This window comes from Procambarus clarkii, chromosome 48 (assembly GCF_040958095.1).
Source record: "Procambarus clarkii isolate CNS0578487 chromosome 48, FALCON_Pclarkii_2.0, whole genome shotgun sequence".
Classification (NCBI taxonomy): Eukaryota; Metazoa; Arthropoda; class Malacostraca; order Decapoda; family Cambaridae; genus Procambarus; species Procambarus clarkii.
Genome location: NC_091197.1, coordinates 14,688,862 through 14,708,861, shown reverse-complemented (window position 1 = coordinate 14,708,861; position 20,000 = coordinate 14,688,862). Strand labels below are relative to the sequence as shown.

The 20,000-nt window shown below is 44.5% G+C and overlaps 3 protein-coding genes across 9 annotated transcripts in view; 2 read left to right on the top strand and 1 right to left on the bottom strand.

The window, feature by feature from the left end:
- Positions 1–20,000, bottom strand: part of LOC123764803 (Calmodulin-binding transcription activator) — a 671,468-nt gene that overhangs the window by 262,285 nt on the left and 389,183 nt on the right. The window lies entirely within an intron of this gene.
- Positions 3,347–7,509, top strand: LOC138351059 (uncharacterized). Its single transcript, XM_069302642.1, has 2 exons — positions 3,347–3,507; positions 3,998–7,509. The coding sequence occupies exon 2, from the start codon at positions 5,449–5,451 to the stop codon at positions 6,769–6,771; it is 1,323 nt and encodes a 440-aa protein (XP_069158743.1). The 5' UTR covers positions 3,347–3,507; positions 3,998–5,448; the 3' UTR covers positions 6,772–7,509.
- LOC138351058 (uncharacterized) lies at positions 7,510–11,923 on the top strand. Its single transcript, XM_069302641.1, has 2 exons — positions 7,510–11,233; positions 11,724–11,923. Exon 1 carries the CDS (start codon positions 7,654–7,656, stop codon positions 10,168–10,170), a length of 2,517 nt encoding a protein of 838 aa, XP_069158742.1. The 5' UTR covers positions 7,510–7,653; the 3' UTR covers positions 10,171–11,233; positions 11,724–11,923.

Below are 20,000 nucleotides of genomic sequence, written 5' to 3'. Positions count from 1 at the left end.
CATCAGAGGCCCGAGACTGTTCAACACGCTTCCACTACACATAAGGGGCATAACTGGCCGACCCCTCACAGTGTTCAAGAGAGAACTATCAACATCAGAGGCCCGAGACTGTTCAACACGCTTCCACTACACATAAGGACATAACTGGCCGACCACCTCACAGTGTTCAAGAGAGAACTGGATAAACACCTCCAAAGGATACCTGATCAACCAGGTTGTGATTCATACTTCAGGCTGCGAGCAGCCGCGTCCAGCAGCCTGGTTGACCAAACCATCAGCCAGGAGGCCTGGTCAGAAACCGGGCCGCGGATACCTTGACCCCGGAATCACCTGTCCTCACTGTAATGTGATTACATCGAGACACCAACCTCCCCCCCACCCCCACTCTCGCACTCCCTGGATAGTTATCTAGCTATATGTGATGGTCTAAAAGCATATTAGGGATGCAGTAATAGTCTACTTGTACACTGGCAAGTGAACCTTTCTACTACATGAAGTTACCAAGTTATAACTTTATTGTATTATAAATCGACGCTCGTCATCTTGCTGAACCAATGTAACAATGTTCCAAGGCGGCTGTCAACAACCACCACCACTGTGGACACCACCACCACCACCACCACTACCACTGTGGGCAACCCACCACCACTACTGTGGGCAACCCACCACCACTACTGTGGGCAACCCACCACTACCACCACCTCGGCCGACCGGCTCCCTAGAGAGCCGGTCGGCCGAGCGGACAGCACACTGGACTTGTGATCCTGTGGTCCCGGGTTCGATCCCGGGCAACGGCGAGAAACAATGGGCAGAGTTTCTTTCACCCTATGCCCCTGTTACCTAGCAGTAAAATAGGTACCTGGGTGATAGTCAGCTGTCACGGGCTGCTTTCTGGGGGTGGAGGATTGGTCGAGGACCGGGCCGCAGGGACACTAAAGCCCCGAAATCATCTCTAGATAACCTCAAGATAACCACCACCACCGTGGACACCCCACCACCACCACCACCACCGTGGACACCCCACCACCACCACCACCACCACCACCACCACCACCACCACCACCTTAGAGAGAGATGTTGTGAAGATAAACAGATCAATAATCCTCAGGTTCCCTTCAATAAGTCCAAATTGAAAGTGTGTCTTATCTCCCGTGGCGGGAGACAGCGGGGGCCTCTTCCCACTCTTCTTTTATTTCAGTTCCCCCAGTGAAAGATTATACTCCCACAGACCTTGGGATATACCCCCACATCACCTTGGGATATAACCCCACATCACCTTGGGATATACCCCCACATCACCTTGGGATATACCCCCACATCACCTTGGGATATACCCTCACGTCACCTTGGGATATACCCCCACATCACCTTGGGATATACCCCCACGTCACCTTGGGATATACCCCCACATCACCTTGGGATATACCCCCACGTCACCTTGGGATATACCCCCCACATCACCTTGGGATATAACCCCACATCACCTTGGGATATACCCCCACATCACCTTGGGATATACCCCCACATCACCTTGGGATATACCCTCACGTCACCTTGGGATATACCCCCACATCACCTTGGGATATACCCCCACGTCACCTTGGGATATACCCCCACATCACCTTGGGATATACCCCCACGTCACCTTGGGATATACCCCCACGTCACCTTGGGATATACCCCCACATCACCTTGGGATATACCCCCACATCACCTTGGGATATACCCCCACATCACCTTGGGATATACCCCCACATCACCTTGGGATATACCCCCACGTCACCTTGGGATATACCCCCACATCACCTTGGGATATACCCCCACATCACCTTGGGATATACCCCCACGTCACCTTGGGATATACCCCCACATCACCTTGGGATATACCCCCACGTCACCTTGGGATATACCCCCACATCACCTTGGGATATACCCCCACGTCACCTTGGGATATACCCCCCACGTCACCTTGGGATATACCCCCACATCACCTTGGGATATACCCCCACGTCACCTTGGGATATACCCCATATGACCTTGGGATTAGGTAGTTCCTTGTATTTAACATTGGTGACATTGTGTTTACTTGCTGAAGCGTATTGGGTAAAGTTTTAAAAATCTTTGTGGTATGATATCAGATGATATCACGTATCTCAGCACCCTGTGGCCAGTTTGTTATGGTGACTGTCTGGTCTGTGGCCAGCCTGTCCCCTGGTGACTGGTCTGGTCTGTGGCCAGCCTGTCCCCTGGTGACTGGTCTGGGCTGTGGCCAGTCTGTTCTGGTGTTTGTATGGTCTGTGGCCAGCCTGTCCCCTGGTGACTGGTCTGGTCTGTGGCCAGCCTGTCCCCTGGTGACTGGTCTGGGCTGTGGTCAGTCTGTTCTGGTGTTTGTATGGTCTGTGGCCAGCCTGTCCCCTGGTGTTTGTATGGTCTGTGGCCAGTCTGTCTCCTGGTGTCTGTATGGTCTGTGGCCAGTCTGTTCTGGTGACTGTCTGTACTTAAGACAGCATTGTGGGAAATTTTTACCCACCATATCTAATAATCATCTAAGAAATGTATAATTTCTATATCATATCTAAATCATATCAAAATCATATCTAAATCGTATCAAATCATATTTGAATCATTAAAGATTCATTATAGCTTGATCCTGGATGACAATGGCACCATGAACACGTACGCAACAGGGGCCCTTTTGATGCCTACGTGACTTTGTACATGATCTTTCAAGGATCCAGAAGCTTCTAGAAGGACTTCTTAATTAAAAAACTATTGGAACATTGATTCAACATCCGGTAGGATTAAAAATCGAATCCTTAATAAGATTCAGTGGTACTTTCAAATACTACTTATAATCTTTAAATCTTATATCTAATTATATTATAATCACATCTTATCTTAATCATAAGTCTAGACTGTAAAAATAATCAATCAATATTCATTGAAGGCTACCGTGCTCAGAGAGCATGGCAGGGCGATGGGGGGAGTGAAGCGCCCACCAACAGCCCAGCGGCACTCCGCGTTTGTTTACAAATGAGTGAACAAGTGACTGATCCTTAGCGAACATTACCAGCTCAAGGACACCTTATCTAATATTTTTTATCGCCAGTGAATACTCTCTAGAACTGGGGGAGTACCTGGACAATATCTACAAGGAAAATCCTGGAACATTACATAAAATAAGAGTGTATAGTGGAGATCACGGTGACACGGTTTCCTCCACCTTCATTCTTTATCTTTATCAACTCATTCTTCTGCAACAGCAGGGACAATCACGTAGCAACGCTACCAGATCATCATACAGCAACGCTGTAGCAAAATATCGTGTCTAAACTCAACAAGAGAGAGTTAATCAGTCTGGCAAACTTGTCAGACAGGCACCCCGACTGGCAGAGAAGTATATTGAGGGTTATTTGGTGTATGATTGGCCAATTGTATGCTTGTGTAACTTTAATATCCTATAAATCTGTCTGTTGGTTAAAAAGCGAGGCTAAGCCTCACATATCGGTACGTTTATTAAAATTGTAGTGTAGCTGTGAATCTTATCCAAGCACTGAACCTCATGAGTGTCCATTCTGTCAGAAAAGAATTCAGCCTCAATAAGTAAAAACCTCACAAGTGTCCACAGTCTTGGAAGAGATTCAGTCAAGCTAACTGTATAAACTGGATATGTCTGCATATATATTTGAATATATAAATTAAGTTATCAATTGCTTGCTTAGTTATTTAAGTTATCATATAAGTTCATTTAATTGAATATAATCTAGTAGTTACTTAACAGTATTTAGACTATATTTAAGGTCATTAATTATACTTTTACAATTTAATTTGTTGTTTATAGTATAAGTACATATTGGCTGTTAAGTTATGGTGCTAGGTTAGACTATGTATGTTTAAATCCCTGATTTAAACAGAGCCAGTGTTCAGTCAGATAACTGAATTTATTAAATCTTATCCTTGTATAAAATACAAGCTGATGTGAGATCCCTGTCTACAGGTGGATTGGAACTTCTATCAACTAAGTCATTCACCCCACCTGTCCCTTACAGCCCACAATCTGTCATTAGGAAAAGAGGATCTAGGATTTACAACCCTAGCTAGAGATTTTAATTGAATTAATTTGCAGACAGTAATTTTTTAATTTAGTTCAGTACAAGTCCCTGGTAGTCTCCTCTTATATCAATCCCAGCAGGTTTTTCCCACATTAATGGTCCTTCGAACCTAGATAATAATGGTCCTTTATACCAAGATATTTATGATCATTCGTTTACCGAATATTTCAGTGCCAAATAGATAAGAAACTTCTTGATTTTGCATTGGAATAATTCTTACATATTCTAGCCTAGCCTAGCTATCAGCCAATATTTATCATAGCTATACATCTAAGTAAACAAATAGTTTGCAGTGGCTTAAGCCACCGTATCCATTAACTAGTAAGCATTCATAACAAACTGATACTGTTTTGTGTTAAGAAACCACAGTAATTAAGTATATCAGTGTCAAAGACACAACTGCATCTTAATCATAAATACCAATTATCTACCTCATTGTGGTAACATTACATATATATTTAAGTGTATTATCTAGCATTATCTCTAATCTACTGATTTTCAGAGCTGCTCATTACATAATATTCTTTAAAAAAGTGTTATCATCACTGTAAGAGCATCATTACAATCTATCTATAATCAACTATATCATACCCTATTCCAGGTAAAACCAGTAGACATTCTACTGTATTTTATCTAACAATTATTATGGTAACAGATTTTGTAATAACTTTGCAAAAATAGTGCCATTTACTATTTTTAAAAAATTATTACAAGATTTACCAACTTGGTGCATTCGTGCATTCGGGTCACAAAGCAAATTATTACAGTACTTTTGATAATTGAACACCTGCTACAACCAGATTCCAGGGAGGAAATGAAGGACGATCTTTGGAATCATTACCTAAGTAGACAGGAAAGCTCATTTATCAAAATACATTAACATCATACATATTCATCAGAAAAAAGAGAAAAATCTCGGAATCTCCAAAACTCGGAAAAGGTCAAAATGACTAACAGTATTCCACCAGCAACTGAAACAGAAAAGAAAAGGACACAAAGTGTCTAAAAACTCACTTGAATCTACAGCCTAAAGACCATTTAAATCAGGTGATAGACAAATGTCATCATCACTTGGCTACAATAGTCTACAATTGGGGATTAAGACCAATCTTAATCTCACAACACAATCTGAAAGGCTAACAACACGTTGACAATGTCAATACAAATATTATCATCCATCTAAGATAACTATCTTAATCCAAGAATATAGTCTTGATCACATAATTTCATGCTTTCACTGGAGTGAAAGCAGCCTCAGAAAATCTGAAGTTAATCAAGCATCTCAAAGAGACTTACTTAATAGAAAAGGCAAAGTCGAGAAAAAAGAAAAAGCAAAATGCTTCATCACATCATGAATAATGTAGATACACATTATTACAGATACAATCCATCCTTTAAGGAAATCTTTGAAGGAGTACAAGTGTTACATGCTTGTATAACCTACTTGCATGTAATTACTTACCTACAAGTTTTACATACTTGTAACAACATCTTATCACAAAGCCAAATCATTGATGGACTTCGAGCTTACGTAGAAAGATTACGAAGCCGAGGAAAACTTAGATCTCGAGAAAAAATCCCCAAAGGTGAATCTACGGACAAAAACAAAAATGTCCAAAATGGCAGTCAAAAATCAAGGCAACAAAACTCTTCTGCAAAGTGGAAACAGAATAATGTTGGCTCTTATGCTATATCCCCCACAGTTAACAGAACTGTAGGAAACCAAGCTCCTAAGACAGATAAGACAAAAGGAGCTACAAGTGCCCCAAAATGTTTATTCTGTCAAGAAGCACATACCATTTATCAATGCACAGTTTATGTAGGCCGTGCCAGTCGAATCGATCGACTGAAATCTCTGAACAGGTGCATCCGTTGTCTACGGAAGCACGATACAAGTGAGTGTATCACTCAATTGCAGAACTGCCAATATTGTCATAAAAGTGTACATCACACAGCACTCTGTGGTGATATTAACACTCAATCCAGATCACAGACTTCCAATAATCAACCTGCATCTCAGGCAAAGCCCAAAGATGATAATACCACAACAGCCGTACAATTCTGTACAGTAATGAGCAATGTCAACGACTTGGATACAGAAATTGTTACAGCAGCCATATTGCCTACTGCACAGCTAGAACTATGCAATCAAGGAATTTGTATTCCAACTAGAGGCTTTTTTGATCAAGGGTCACAGAAAACCTTTATCAGTAAAAAGATGGCAGAAGATTTACAACTTAAATCTTCAAAGCAAGTATCTACATCCATATCAGGGTTTTTTACTAATTCTGGTCGTAGAACCTTTCCAGTAGTAAAACTCAATGTCTGTCTAGGTACATCCCAAAGGACAGTAGAAGCCATAGTAGTTGATAAAATTCCTACTGAAATGGAAGTGACTGGTCTGACAGCAACTATTAAATTCCTAAAAGAAGAAGGAATCCAATTAGCAGATCCTCTACTCGATTCTGACTACATAGGGGATATCGGAATCCTGATTGGAGCTGACTACTATCATCGATTCATTCTGGGATCAGAAGAATCTATGGGTATGAATATACTCAAATCAGCAGGAGGCATATTGATGACAGGACCTATACTAGATCTTGAACCTTCAACTCCTGAAAAATCACATCATACAGAAACTGTAATAGTGGCATGACTAGGCAAAGAACAGTCACCACTTAAAATCCCCCACATGATTGATGATGGATTAGAATCTGTACCTCAATTGTGGGAACTTGATGCCATAGGAATAATTCCTGAACAACCAAGTCCTGATGATGTCTGTGCATATAATCAATACTTAGAAACTGTACAGTACTATGATGGACAGTACTGGGTAAGGCTACCATGGAAAATCAACCATAAAACCTTACCTACCAATTATCACATGGCTTACAGTCAATTTAAATCTCAATTAGCAAAGCTAAGAAAAAGGCCTGAGCATTTAAAACTCTATCATGAGATTATTGCTCAACAATTAAAGAATAAATTCATCGAAGTCGTGAAACATGACAATAAGCAAACAGGCCATTTTTTACCACACATGGCTGTAATGAGAGAATCAAAAACAACTCCTTTACGGATAGTTTTTAATTGTAGCTCTAAATCTGGACCCCAAGGAACCAGTCTAAATGATTGTTTGCAAACAGGTCCAAGTCTAACTCAGAAATTGTATGACATACTGTTGAAGTTTAGACTTAACAAATATGCGTATTCAGCAGATATAAGTAAGGCCTTTCTAAGAGTTGGCTTACAAGAAGAAGATAGAGACTTCACTAAGTTTCTATGGGTAGAGAACCCAGAAGATGTCAATAGTCCAGTAGTGACTTTCAGATTCTCATCAGTTCTTTTTGGCGCGACAAGCAGTCCATTTCTATTGCAAACAACTCTAGATACTCATCTGAAGAAATCATCAAGTCCCTGTAAGACTGAAATCAGTCAAAATCTATATGTAGATAATTTTCAAGGGACAGTTAACAGTACTACTGAACTGTTACAATTATATCAAGAGGCTAACAAGGAGCTACAAGGTGCAAACATGCCACTACAATCTTGGGCCTCTAATAATGCAACATTGAATAATCAAATAGCAAGAGATTACCCTGAATATCACGTACCAGAATCACAAAAGGTGTTAGGCATGGATTGGGATTTAATCTCGGACACAATATCGATCAAATCTGTGCCAGTAAATTACAACATCACTACAAAAAGGGATTTGCTTTCACAAGTTAGCAAAGTATTCGACCCACTAGGTCTACTAAATCCTTTGACTATCAAGTGGCGTTTATTGGTGCAACAAGCATGGAAGGCTAAGGTTGGTTGGGATGATCCACTACCAATCCAGTTACAAAAAGCTTGGATGGAAGTGGCTCAAGAACAAACTTTAGTTGAAAAGATAATCTTTCCGAGACACATAGTCGAGGAAAATGAAGAAGTATCACTACATGTATTCGCAGACTCGTCAGCCAAAGCTTTTGGAGCTTGTGCTTACTTAGTGACTTCTAATCAATCATATCTTATCAGCTCTAAGGCCAGAGTCGCTCCATTAAAAAAGAGGACTTTGCCTCAGATGGAACTAACAGCACTGCTAACTGGAACACGCTTAGCAGTGCATATCAAACAAGTCTTGTCTACCATGAACATCAAAGATGTCATCATATGGTCTGACAATGAAGCTGTCTTACAATGGGTACGAAACGACAACTGTCCAACTCCATATGTAAAAAATCGCGTCTCGGAAATTAAAGAAATTTCCGCAGGCTTTCAATTGTTGCATGTACCAACAAAGGATAATCCAGCTGATCTCTTATCAAGAGGTATGACATTTAAACAGTTTGCAAAGGCAGATATTTGGTTTCATGGGCCTCGATGGTTAGTGAATGGTAGTTGGCCTGAACAAAAGCCACACGTCATTACGACACAAACCATAACTACCACCAGGCAGCAAGCTCAAATATCAGTCTTGGATTGTACTCGTTACTCCTCGCTCATCAAATTAATCAATGTAACACAGAACGTGTTTCATTATCTCAGGAAAAAAGGTATAAAATACACTTTTCCTGATGCACTTATCTATTGGGTAAGACAAGCCCAGAGAGAAACTTATGGGAATAACTATGAAAATCTTCCGCATAAGTTAAAACACAATCTCGGTCTGTGGATAGACCAAGAAAATCACAACATTCTGCGTTGTGGAGGGAGACTTAAACACGCAGATATCAATCTAGATACCGTGCATCCATGGCTTTTACCAAAAAATCATTGGATCACAAGGTTGATTGTGTTGCAAACACATCAACAAATCATCAAACATGGAGGAGTGTTAGACACACTCACACAAATCAGACAGCAGTATTGGATTCCTCAGGGAAGACAGTCAGTCAAATCAATCTTGAAGAATTGCATGATATGCCGAAGGTACGATGCAAGAACTTGCTCTTATCCAGGGCCACCACCCCTGCCAAAGGAACGAGTGGTCCATCTACAACCTTTCGAAACGACAGGAGTAGATTATACAGGAGCAATATATCTAACAGGGACTGCAGATAAGCAACCTATCAAGGCATACATCTGTCTGTTTACCTGTGCTACCACCAGGGCAGTACATCTAGAGGTAACACCCGATATGACTGCTCAATCATTTATTCAAGCTTTCCGCAGATTCGCAGCACGCCGATCATGCCCTAAGCTGATGATTTCAGATAACGGAGCAAACTTGGTAGCTGGAGAAGCATGTCTACGGGAAATCTGTTCCCATCCTGCAGTTACTTCCACACTGGAACAGCGTCATTGCAGATGGAAATTTATCCCTCCGAGAGCCCCATGGCACGGAGGATTTTATGAACGGTTAATAGGAACTGTAAAAAGATCCTTGAGAAAATCTCTACACCGTCAGAAAATCAATCTTCAAGAGCTCCAGACAGTAATCACGGAAATAGAATCAAGGGTGAATAACCGGCCGTTGACTTACTTGTCTGAGGATCCTACTCAACATGAGCCATTAAGTCCTGCCCACCTAATGTATGGAAGACTTCTGACTCCAGTACCATCTCTAGTGGATGATGAGATCAGAGATCCCTCATATGTGGGTCAGAGCGAGTTGGTTCAGGGGTATAAGCATCTGTCCAGCATAATCCAAAAATGGAATGATGTTTGGATAAAAGAATATCTTACATCTCTACGAGAACATCACTATGGGGCCAATGTCCCACATAATATAGCTAATCTCCAACCTGGCGATATTGTCTTGGTAGACAGTGATGGCCCTAGGGCTGACTGGCCATTAGGTAAAGTTGTCTCAGTCCATCCAGATAGTCAGGGGATTTTGAGAATAGTCAAAATCCTGTCTAAAGGAACAACTTCCCTGAAGACATTGGACAAACTCATCCACATGGAATCAGTGAGCCAGATGCAGTTAGATCCTGAGAGACCTCAAGACACTCTAACTCCACAAGACCCACAGACTCCTAACAGACACAATCGTCCACAACGGACAGCAGCACAAAAGTGCAAGCAAAATTTGCACTTGTATTATCAATCCAATGGAGAGTAAATAAATACATATGGTTACTATTGTCCTAAGTATTGGACTCTGTGCCAGTTCTCTCCCTCTGGAAGATGTGGGAAATTTTTACCCACCATATCTAATAATCATCTAAGAAATGTATAATTTCTATATCATATCTAAATCATATCAAAATCATATCTAAATCGTATCAAATCATATTTGAATCATTAAAGATTCATTATAGCTTGATCCTGGATGACAATGGCACCATGAACACGTACGCAACAGGGGCCCTTTTGATGCCTACGTGACTTTGTACATGATCTTTCAAGGATCCAGAAGCTTCTAGAAGGACTTCTTAATTAAAAAACTATTGGAACATTGATTCAACATCCGGTAGGATTAAAAATCGAATCCTTAATAAGATTCAGTGGTACTTTCAAATACTACTTATAATCTTTAAATCTTATATCTAATTATATTATAATCACATCTTATCTTAATCATAAGTCTAGACTGTAAAAATAATCAATCAATATTCATTGAAGGCTACCGTGCTCAGAGAGCATGGCAGGGCGATGGGGGGAGTGAAGCGCCCACCAACAGCCCAGCGGCACTCCGCGTTTGTTTACAAATGAGTGAACAAGTGACTGATCCTTAGCGAACATTACCAGCTCAAGGACACCTTATCTAATATTTTTTATCGCCAGTGAATACTCTCTAGAACTGGGGGAGTACCTGGACAATATCTACAAGGAAAATCCTGGAACATTACATAAAATAAGAGTGTATAGTGGAGATCACGGTGACACGGTTTCCTCCACCTTCATTCTTTATCTTTATCAACTCATTCTTCTGCAACAGCAGGGACAATCACGTAGCAACGCTACCAGATCATCATACAGCAACGCTGTAGCAAAATATCGTGTCTAAACTCAACAAGAGAGAGTTAATCAGTCTGGCAAACTTGTCAGACAGGCACCCCGACTGGCAGAGAAGTATATTGAGGGTTATTTGGTGTATGATTGGCCAATTGTATGCTTGTGTAACTTTAATATCCTATAAATCTGTCTGTTGGTTAAAAAGCGAGGCTAAGCCTCACATATCGGTACGTTTATTAAAATTGTAGTGTAGCTGTGAATCTTATCCAAGCACTGAACCTCATGAGTGTCCATTCTGTCAGAAAAGAATTCAGCCTCAATAAGTAAAAACCTCACAAGTGTCCACAGTCTTGGAAGAGATTCAGTCAAGCTAACTGTATAAACTGGATATGTCTGCATATATATTTGAATATATAAATTAAGTTATCAATTGCTTGCTTAGTTATTTAAGTTATCATATAAGTTCATTTAATTGAATATAATCTAGTAGTTACTTAACAGTATTTAGACTATATTTAAGGTCATTAATTATACTTTTACAATTTAATTTGTTGTTTATAGTATAAGTACATATTGGCTGTTAAGTTATGGTGCTAGGTTAGACTATGTATGTTTAAATCCCTGATTTAAACAGAGCCAGTGTTCAGTCAGATAACTGAATTTATTAAATCTTATCCTTGTATAAAATACAAGCTGATGTGAGATCCCTGTCTACAGGTGGATTGGAACTTCTATCAACTAAGTCATTCACCCCACCTGTCCCTTACAGCCCACAATCTGTCATTAGGAAAAGAGGATCTAGGATTTACAACCCTAGCTAGAGATTTTAATTGAATTAATTTGCAGACAGTAATTTTTTAATTTAGTTCAGTACAAGTCCCTGGTAGTCTCCTCTTATATCAATCCCAGCAGGTTTTTCCCACAAGCATGGAGTGTACCTCAGAGTAGAGATACACGAGATGAACTCAAACAAGCAAGCAAGCAAGCAAGCGAGCAAGCAAGCAAGCAAGCAAGCGAGCAAGCAAGCAAGCAAGCAAGCAAGCAAGCAAGCAAGCAAGCGAGCAAGCGAGCAAGCAAGCAAGCAAGCAAGCAAGCGAGCAAGCAAGCAAGCAAGCAAGCAAGCAAGCAAGCGAGCAAGCGAGCAAGCAAGCAAGCAAGCAAGCAAGCAAGCAAGCCAGGAAGCAAGCAAGCAAGCAAGCACTTCAAGCAAACGCCAGGTAGCACCCTCTCACACCCAAGACTACGTAATGTATTCATAACATGGTAATGACTATCTCACACGCACAAAAATTTATTAATAAAAAAAAAGTAAAAAATTCTCAAAGGGCTTAAGGATTTTTACGGCCGGTGACTAACATATGCTAATTGTTCTGGTGACTCGGGCGTTCAGAGGGGGATAAACATGTTTCGAATTCTTGCGTCCCGTTGTTGCGTCGCCTTCAGATAGGCTCCTCATATCTGTCCGGATATCGGATATTAATGAGATTGTTTCAAGACGGCTGTCTTCCTTTACACCGTGGGAGTGGTGTCTGTAAGGCTCTTGGCCCCTCCTGGCGGCTCTCACCTTGATTGTCGTCCACTACTCTAGCTCACGGGTGCCGCCTCACCACTACCACTATCGTCACTACTTCACACCAGCACTGCCACCACCACCACTACCATCAATACTACTCACCACCACTACCACTACCATCAATACTACTCACCACCACTACCACTACCATCAATACTACTCACCACCACTACCATTTCCACCACCTCTCACCATCACTACCCCCCTCTCACCCCCACTACAATCACTACCTCACACCACCACCACTATCACCACCATCACTACCTCACACCACGACTACGACCACCACCACCACTACCCCACACCAGGATCCTGTATACCACTTATGTAAGACCCATCCTGGAGTATGCAGCTCCAGCCTGGAGTCCATACCTAGTTAAACACAAGACGAAATTAGAGAAGATTCAGAGGTATGCCACTAGACTGGTCCCGGAACTGAGAGGAATGAGTTACGAGGAAAGGCTAAGTTAGCTGAACCTCACAACACTGGAAAACAAAAGAGTAAGGGGAGACATGATAACCACCTACAAAATTTTCAGGGGAATTGACAGGGTGGACAAAGACAAACTCTTTAGCATGGGTGGAACACGAACAAGGGGACACAGGTGGAAACTTAGTACCCAGATGAGCCACAGAGACGTTAGAAAGAATTTTTTCAGTGTCAGAGTAGTTAACAAATGGAATGCACTAGGAAGTGATGTGGTGGAGGCTGACTCCATACACAGTTTCAAATATAGATATGATAGAGCCAAGTAGGCTCAGGAACCTGTACACCAGTTGATTGACAGTTGGGAGGCGGGACCAAAGAGCCAGGGGCTAGAATCCCGAAAGCCCTTACGCAAGCACTTAAGAACGTGTACACCTTTCCTCAATCTTTGACGGCTTTGGTTACATTTATTAAACAGTTTACAAGCATGAAAACTTCCCATTCAATTGTTGTTATTGTTATAAACAGCCTCCTGGTGCTTCGGAGCTCATTAACTGTTTAATAATTGTAAACAAAGCCGCCAAAGATCAACAAAAGATGTACAGGCTCGTAAGTGTTTGAATAAGTGCTTTTGTGAATCTGGCCCCAGAGTTCAACCCCCCGCAAGTACAACTAGGTGAGTACACCACCACAACTGAGGAAAATGTCCACAAAATAATGTTACGAGTAGTTTATATGGAGTTTACAAGAGTAAACTCTCGCTCTTAACGCCTGCCCGGCGCCGTAAAGAGGACCGGCCAGCACCTCCCCGCCACGCCACTAACAATGGTTTTCATTTGACCTAATATTAGTTATATTAACTATTACTTATACAAATACGCCATAACTTAAGTTCAACTTAACTTAAGTGCGCCGCAACTTAACGTAAGTGCGCCGCAACTTAACTTAAGTGCGCCATTACTTAAGGTATCAACTTAAATTAATAATCACATTTTTAATTAATAACTAAATTAAATAAACCAGTGTTCCTCAACCAGGGGGAGCCGGTCGGCCGAGTGGACAGCACGCTGGACTTGTGATCCTGTGGTCCTGGGTTTGATCCCAGGCGCCGGCGAGAAACAATGGGCAGAGTTTCTTTCACCCTATGCCCCTGTTACCTAGCAGTAAAATAGGTACCTGGGTGCTAGTCAGCTGTCACGGGTTGCTTCCTGGGGGTGGAAGCCTGGTCGAGGACCGGGCCGCGGGGACACTAAAGCCCCGAAATCATCTCAAGATAACCTCAAGATAACCTCCTCTAAGCTCTCAGTTGAGTAAGGAAGAGATGCCATTTACATGGCACCATAGCGGGCCAGTTCGTCAGAAATCACGAATTATCAGATTTGTTCTTTAGATTTGTTCTTTGTTCACACGAGCGATAACTGTTCTTCAAAGGGACACTTAAATCTACACAATTAGTTCTGAAGGGTTGAATAACCATAAGTGACATTCGTAGAGACATAATCAAGAGCTACAAGAAGCAACCCAAAACGGTTTGTTATTGTTGTTTAAGATTCGCTACTTGGGAACAAAAAAGTTCCAAGCAGCACGGGCTATGGTGAGCCCGAACTGAGGAGCCCAAAGCGGGACGCCGCGAGCCCCAGACAATATAATATAGTTCTCACTGCCACAGATGAAGGATTGAGTCGAGCAGAAAAAAGTCGACTTTCCAACGAGGAACAATAGCTGTGACTGTTTCATATGCCATTAATTTGACATCATATTATTGATGTATGTGTCGCTGAGTCTTCCAGAGCCCCCGGTTACATCGTGGGGGGGAGGAGGGGGGTGTCTTTACCCCCACACTAAGCACGTGGTCAATCACGGGCTCACCCTAGCCCGTGCTACTTGGAACTTTTTGTTCCAGGTAGCGAATCTTAAACCTTCTTTTTAGGCTACTGACGTTCATTGTTTTGACTGATTGTCATCGCGTTCAAGACACTGACCTTGCTTGATCTCTGCTTGATGGGGTTCTGGGATTATTTTTCTACTCCCCAAGCCCGGCCCGAGTGCCTCCAGGCCTATAATCTAAATATAAATTTGTTGTTTGCTAGTGTGAGGGCCTGTGGGCAGGTGTGGGGGGCCTGTGAGCAGGTGTGGGCAGCGGTAGGGGGCCTGTGGGCAGGTGTGGGCAGCGGTAGAGGCCTGTGGTCAGGTGTGGGCAGCGGTAGGGGTCTGTGAGCAGGTGTGGGCAGCGGTAGGGGTCCTGTGGTCTGGTGTGAGCAGTGGTAGGGGCCTGTGGGCAGGTGTGGGCAGCGGTAGGGGCCTGTGGGCAGGGGTAGGGGCCTGTGGGCAGCGGTAGGGGCCTGTGGGCAGGTGTGGGCAGCGGTAGGGGCCTGTGGGCAGGTGTGGGCAGCGGTAGGGGCCTGTGGGCAGGTGTGGGGGCCTGTGGACAGGTGTGGGGGCCTGTGGGCAGGTGTGGGGGCCTGTGGGCAGGTGTGGGGGTCTGTGGGCAGGTGTGGGCAGCTGTGGCTCACCTGCTCTCTCTGTAACCTCCGTTCCTCACAGTGGGCTACGTGATGGAGGCTTCGCTACTGTTATTCCTAGCTGCAGCCCGCCCTCATAAACAAAGGCCAATGACCATTCCATGCAGCCGCCACACCCCCCGTTTATGAATGAAAACCCGTTTGCACACAACCCGTCCTCAGGCCAAGACCTGAGAAAATTCCTGTTTTGAATAAACAACATTTTAAAATGGATGAATGCGTCTTTGGGGTCGACCGCTGGATGGAATGGACTTGGTCTTTGGACGGGTTGGCCAGCTGTGTGGACTTGTTGTTCGCTCAGTCTTTTGTAATTTAAGCAGCGGTAGACTTTCTAGAGTATTCATCGTAGTAAATTTCGTATATATTCATGTGTTGAGAGTCCTTAGAATTGTTACATTAACTAATCAGTCAGAAGTTTACCCCAATATGTTTAATTCGATATTCTGCATACAAGATTCGATCGGGAAAGAGAGGTAAAAACCCCACCACAACCATTTGACACCACCACAACCACGACATCAACCACCACCACCTCGCACCACCACAACCACCACCACAACCACCTGACACCACCACAACAACGTCATCAACCACCACCACCTCACACCACCACAACCACCACCACAACCACCATCTCACCATGGTACACACTCACACTACTCCTACCAGTCACTTCTACTGCCCCTCCCCTTAGTAAACTCATAACAAGACTCAGACGTCAGCCTCACTCTTGCTACCAAGTTTGTTTAACCCGCTCGCCCTTCCGCGCTTCATTAAAATCTCAAATGGATAATCAATTAGCCCGACTCTGCTCTCCCGGCACAGGACACATCTTTAGCCCCGGCGCTGTGGGACGCCAGGAGCCTGACAACAGACAATGTAACCCAAGTTAATTAAGGAACAGAGGCAATTCCCTGCGCCCAGTTGACGTCTCGCTTTTCCAGAACAAGCGGCTTGGGTCAAACAGGGAGTGAAACCCTCTCTCTTAATCCCTTTTGGGGGTTGTATATGTACCGGAATATGGTCATAGACGGTTTGTACGCATGGGGAATCGATAGGTTAGGTGGGTTGCTGGGGTTTGTACGTTCCTAGTTGGGGGAAAAAAAAATTGTGTTTTTGACGGAGTAATAAATCAAGAAATAATATAAAAAAAATTCTTGATAAATCTAAATATATTTTCTTGATCAAGAAAACAGACTGTTCTCTTCTATTTCCACACAAGACTGAGCAGTGAAAGGTAGATGGCGTTCACTGAACTGAACGTGAATATAATGATCATTTAATTGAAGGTTTCTTCTTAAAAATAAAAAAATAAATAGATTCTTAACTCCCGCTCATTTGACTAGAGTGAAGGGTGAGCGTGTAGCGTGCACTGAGCTACGACAAGGCGCGCATTTAGCGGTACAAGAGTTAAGTGAAGTGTACGGCAGCTGAGGCGGGTAAGTGCCACACCGCCCTTACACACGCGCCGGTCATGTGCTAATGTTGAGGATTATTAGAGATGGCGTGCTAGGGGGCCCCTGTTTACCTGTGGGGCATGGGCATTGACCCACACGGGGCACGGCAAGAAGGTTGTGCAGCCCGTATTCAACTGGTCGCCCCAAGCACTGCTGGCCAGCAACTGGACGCCACTAAACACTTCCACCCAGCAACTGGAGTCATGCAACTGTTTGCAGACTCACAAGGGCGAGAGAGAGAAAGAGAGAGAAAGAGAGAGAAAGAGAGAGAGAGAGAGAGAGAGAGAGAGAGAGAGAGAGAGAGAGAGAGAGAGAGAGAGAGAGAGAGAGAGAGAGAGAGAGAGAGAGAGAGACAGAGAGAGACAGAGAGAGAGACAGAGATCCAGAGATCCAGGAGGGTGTGTACCTGTGAGTCCCAGGCAAGCGTCGACGTGTTCCTTGGGGGTGTTTCAGGATGCAGGGTTCGAGCCCTTTGTATGCTCTTAATATTACATACTGTCATACAAAAAGAGTATGATAATCTAAGAAAATCTTACGCGGAGTGTGTGGGGGTGAGAGAATGTGGGGGTGAGAGAATATGTGGGTGAGAGAATATGTGGGGGTGAGAGAATATGTGGGGGTGAGAGAATATGGGGGGTGAGAGAATATGTGGGTGAGAGAATATGTGGGGGTGAGAGAATATGGGGGGTGAGAGAATATGTGGGTGAGAGAATATGGGGGTGAGAGAATATGGGGGTGAGAGAATATGTGGGGGTTAAGAAACAAGTCTGAGAGCGAGGGAAACTACCGCTGGAGGAGTAGTTCCACGTAATGGAAGGAGCTTGGTGTAGAAGAGAGAAAGGGGGGGCAAGAGGGGGGGCAAGAGAGAGTTAGAGAAGGAAGAGAGGTGGTGAAAAGGGACAGATGGAGTGGAAGAGAGGAAGTAAGGAGGAAAGAGAGAGAGTAGAGATGTATGAGAGAGAGTGAGAGAGAGAGAGAGGAGGAGAATGAGGCAGGTAAACTCAGCTTCAGGTGTTGCCTCACAAACGATTACCTTGGTAGGTGTAATAATCAACTCCCCCCCCCTCCCCCTCCCCACAATCACACACCCCAAGGATTACTCTTCCCCTTCCTATCGTGTACAGCTCTCTTTTCACCACCCCATGTATACTCAACCCCCATGTATACTCATCTACGTGGGTTCCTCAACTCAAAGTGCAGTAACGTAACTCTGTTGACCCCCCCCTGACGTTCAGGTAATACATGCAGTTGGTGGACCACACAGCTGGGGTGGACCACACAGCTGGGGTGGGCCACACACAGCTGGGGTGGGCCACACAGCTGGGGTGGGCCACACACAGCTGGGGTGGACCACACACAGCTGGGGTGGACCACACAGCTGGGGTGGGCCACACACAGCTGGGGTGGACCACACACAGCTGGGGTGGGCCACACACAGCTGGGGTGGGCCACACACAGCTGGGGTGGGCCACACACAGCTGGGGTGGGCCACACACAGCTGGGGTGGGGCCACACACAGCTGGGGTGGGCCACACACAGCTGGGGTGGGGCCACATACAGCTGGGGTGGGCCACACACAGCTGGGGTGGACCACACACAGCTGGGGTGGGCCACACACAGCTGGGGTGGGCCACACACAGCTGGGGTGGGCCACACACAGCTGGGGTGGGCCACACACAGCTGGGGTGGGGCCACACACAGCTGGGGTGGGCCACACACAGCTGGGGTGGGGCCACACACAGCTGGGGTGGGGCCCCACACAGCTGGGGTGGGGCCACACACAGCTGGGGTGGGGCCACACACAGCTGGGGTGGGCCACAGCAAAATATACAACACTCCATATTTATCTCACTCGGGAAGAGACGGACCGAGACGTGAGGAGAAAGAGAGAGAGAGAGAGAGAGAGAGAGAGAGAGAGAGAGAGAGAGAGAGAGAGAGAGAGAGAGAGAGAGAGAGAGAGAGAGAGAGAGAGAGAGAGAGAGAGAGAGAGGCTGGGAGATGGGCTCCGACTGTGGTTGGTGGGATCAGTCTGGCCATCTTGGTGAGCCCCTTCATGAACTACCTCTCTCTCTCTCTCTCTCTCTCTCTCTCTCTCTCTCTCTCTCTCTCTCTCTCTCTCTCTCTCTCTCTCTCTCTCTCTCTCTCTCTCTCTGGCTTTAAATTTATCCACAACCTCTAGCGCGAGGCGAGGAGGATGTGGATGGCTGGAGTGTGGATAAGATCCACATCATCCAGGAACATCACCCACAACCACACTGGTATAAGACAACGTCTCTCTTAAATTGGATAAACACTTGAAAGTGAAACCTGTATGTAATATTATGTTCCTTTCCTCTCCCGCTTACAATTATAGCCTGGTGGCAACAGTTTTCTTGATCTGAGGTTCCTATATCGCCCTGCAACCCTTCCCCTCCACCCTCTGGGTCCTATATCACCCCCAACCCCACCCACCCCCTTCCCACCCTCTGTGTCCTATATCACCCCCAACCCCACCCCCTTCCTTCCCACCCTCTGGGTCCTATATCGCCCCCAACTCCACCCCCTTCCTTCCCACCCTCTGGGTCCTATATCACCCCCAACCCCACCCCCTTCCTTCCCACCCTCTGGGTTCTCTTTGCTCTTGAATTAAAGTAATCTTTCAGCTCCCTTCCTCCACTCTTCCACCCTTGACTTCCATTCCACTGTTTAAACAGTTTCGTGCTTCTGCCGGAATGGCTATTTCTGTCTCTCTCTCTTGGTCTCTGTATCTCTTATTTCTTACTTCCCCTGTTTTTATTTTTCCGGTTTAAAGGATTGGTGTTCGGTCAATCCTTCCTGTATAGGACTCGAACCTAGACCAAATCCCTCAGGTGTGTGTGTGTGGGGGGGGGGAGGGAATTATTAGGGGGAAGCGCCAAGCCATTACGACTATATAGCACTTGGGCTGGGTCAGGATAAGGATTTGGGATGGGACGGAGGGAAAGGAATGGTGTACTATTTGGTCGTGTTTACCGCTTATTCAGTGTTGACGTCTCC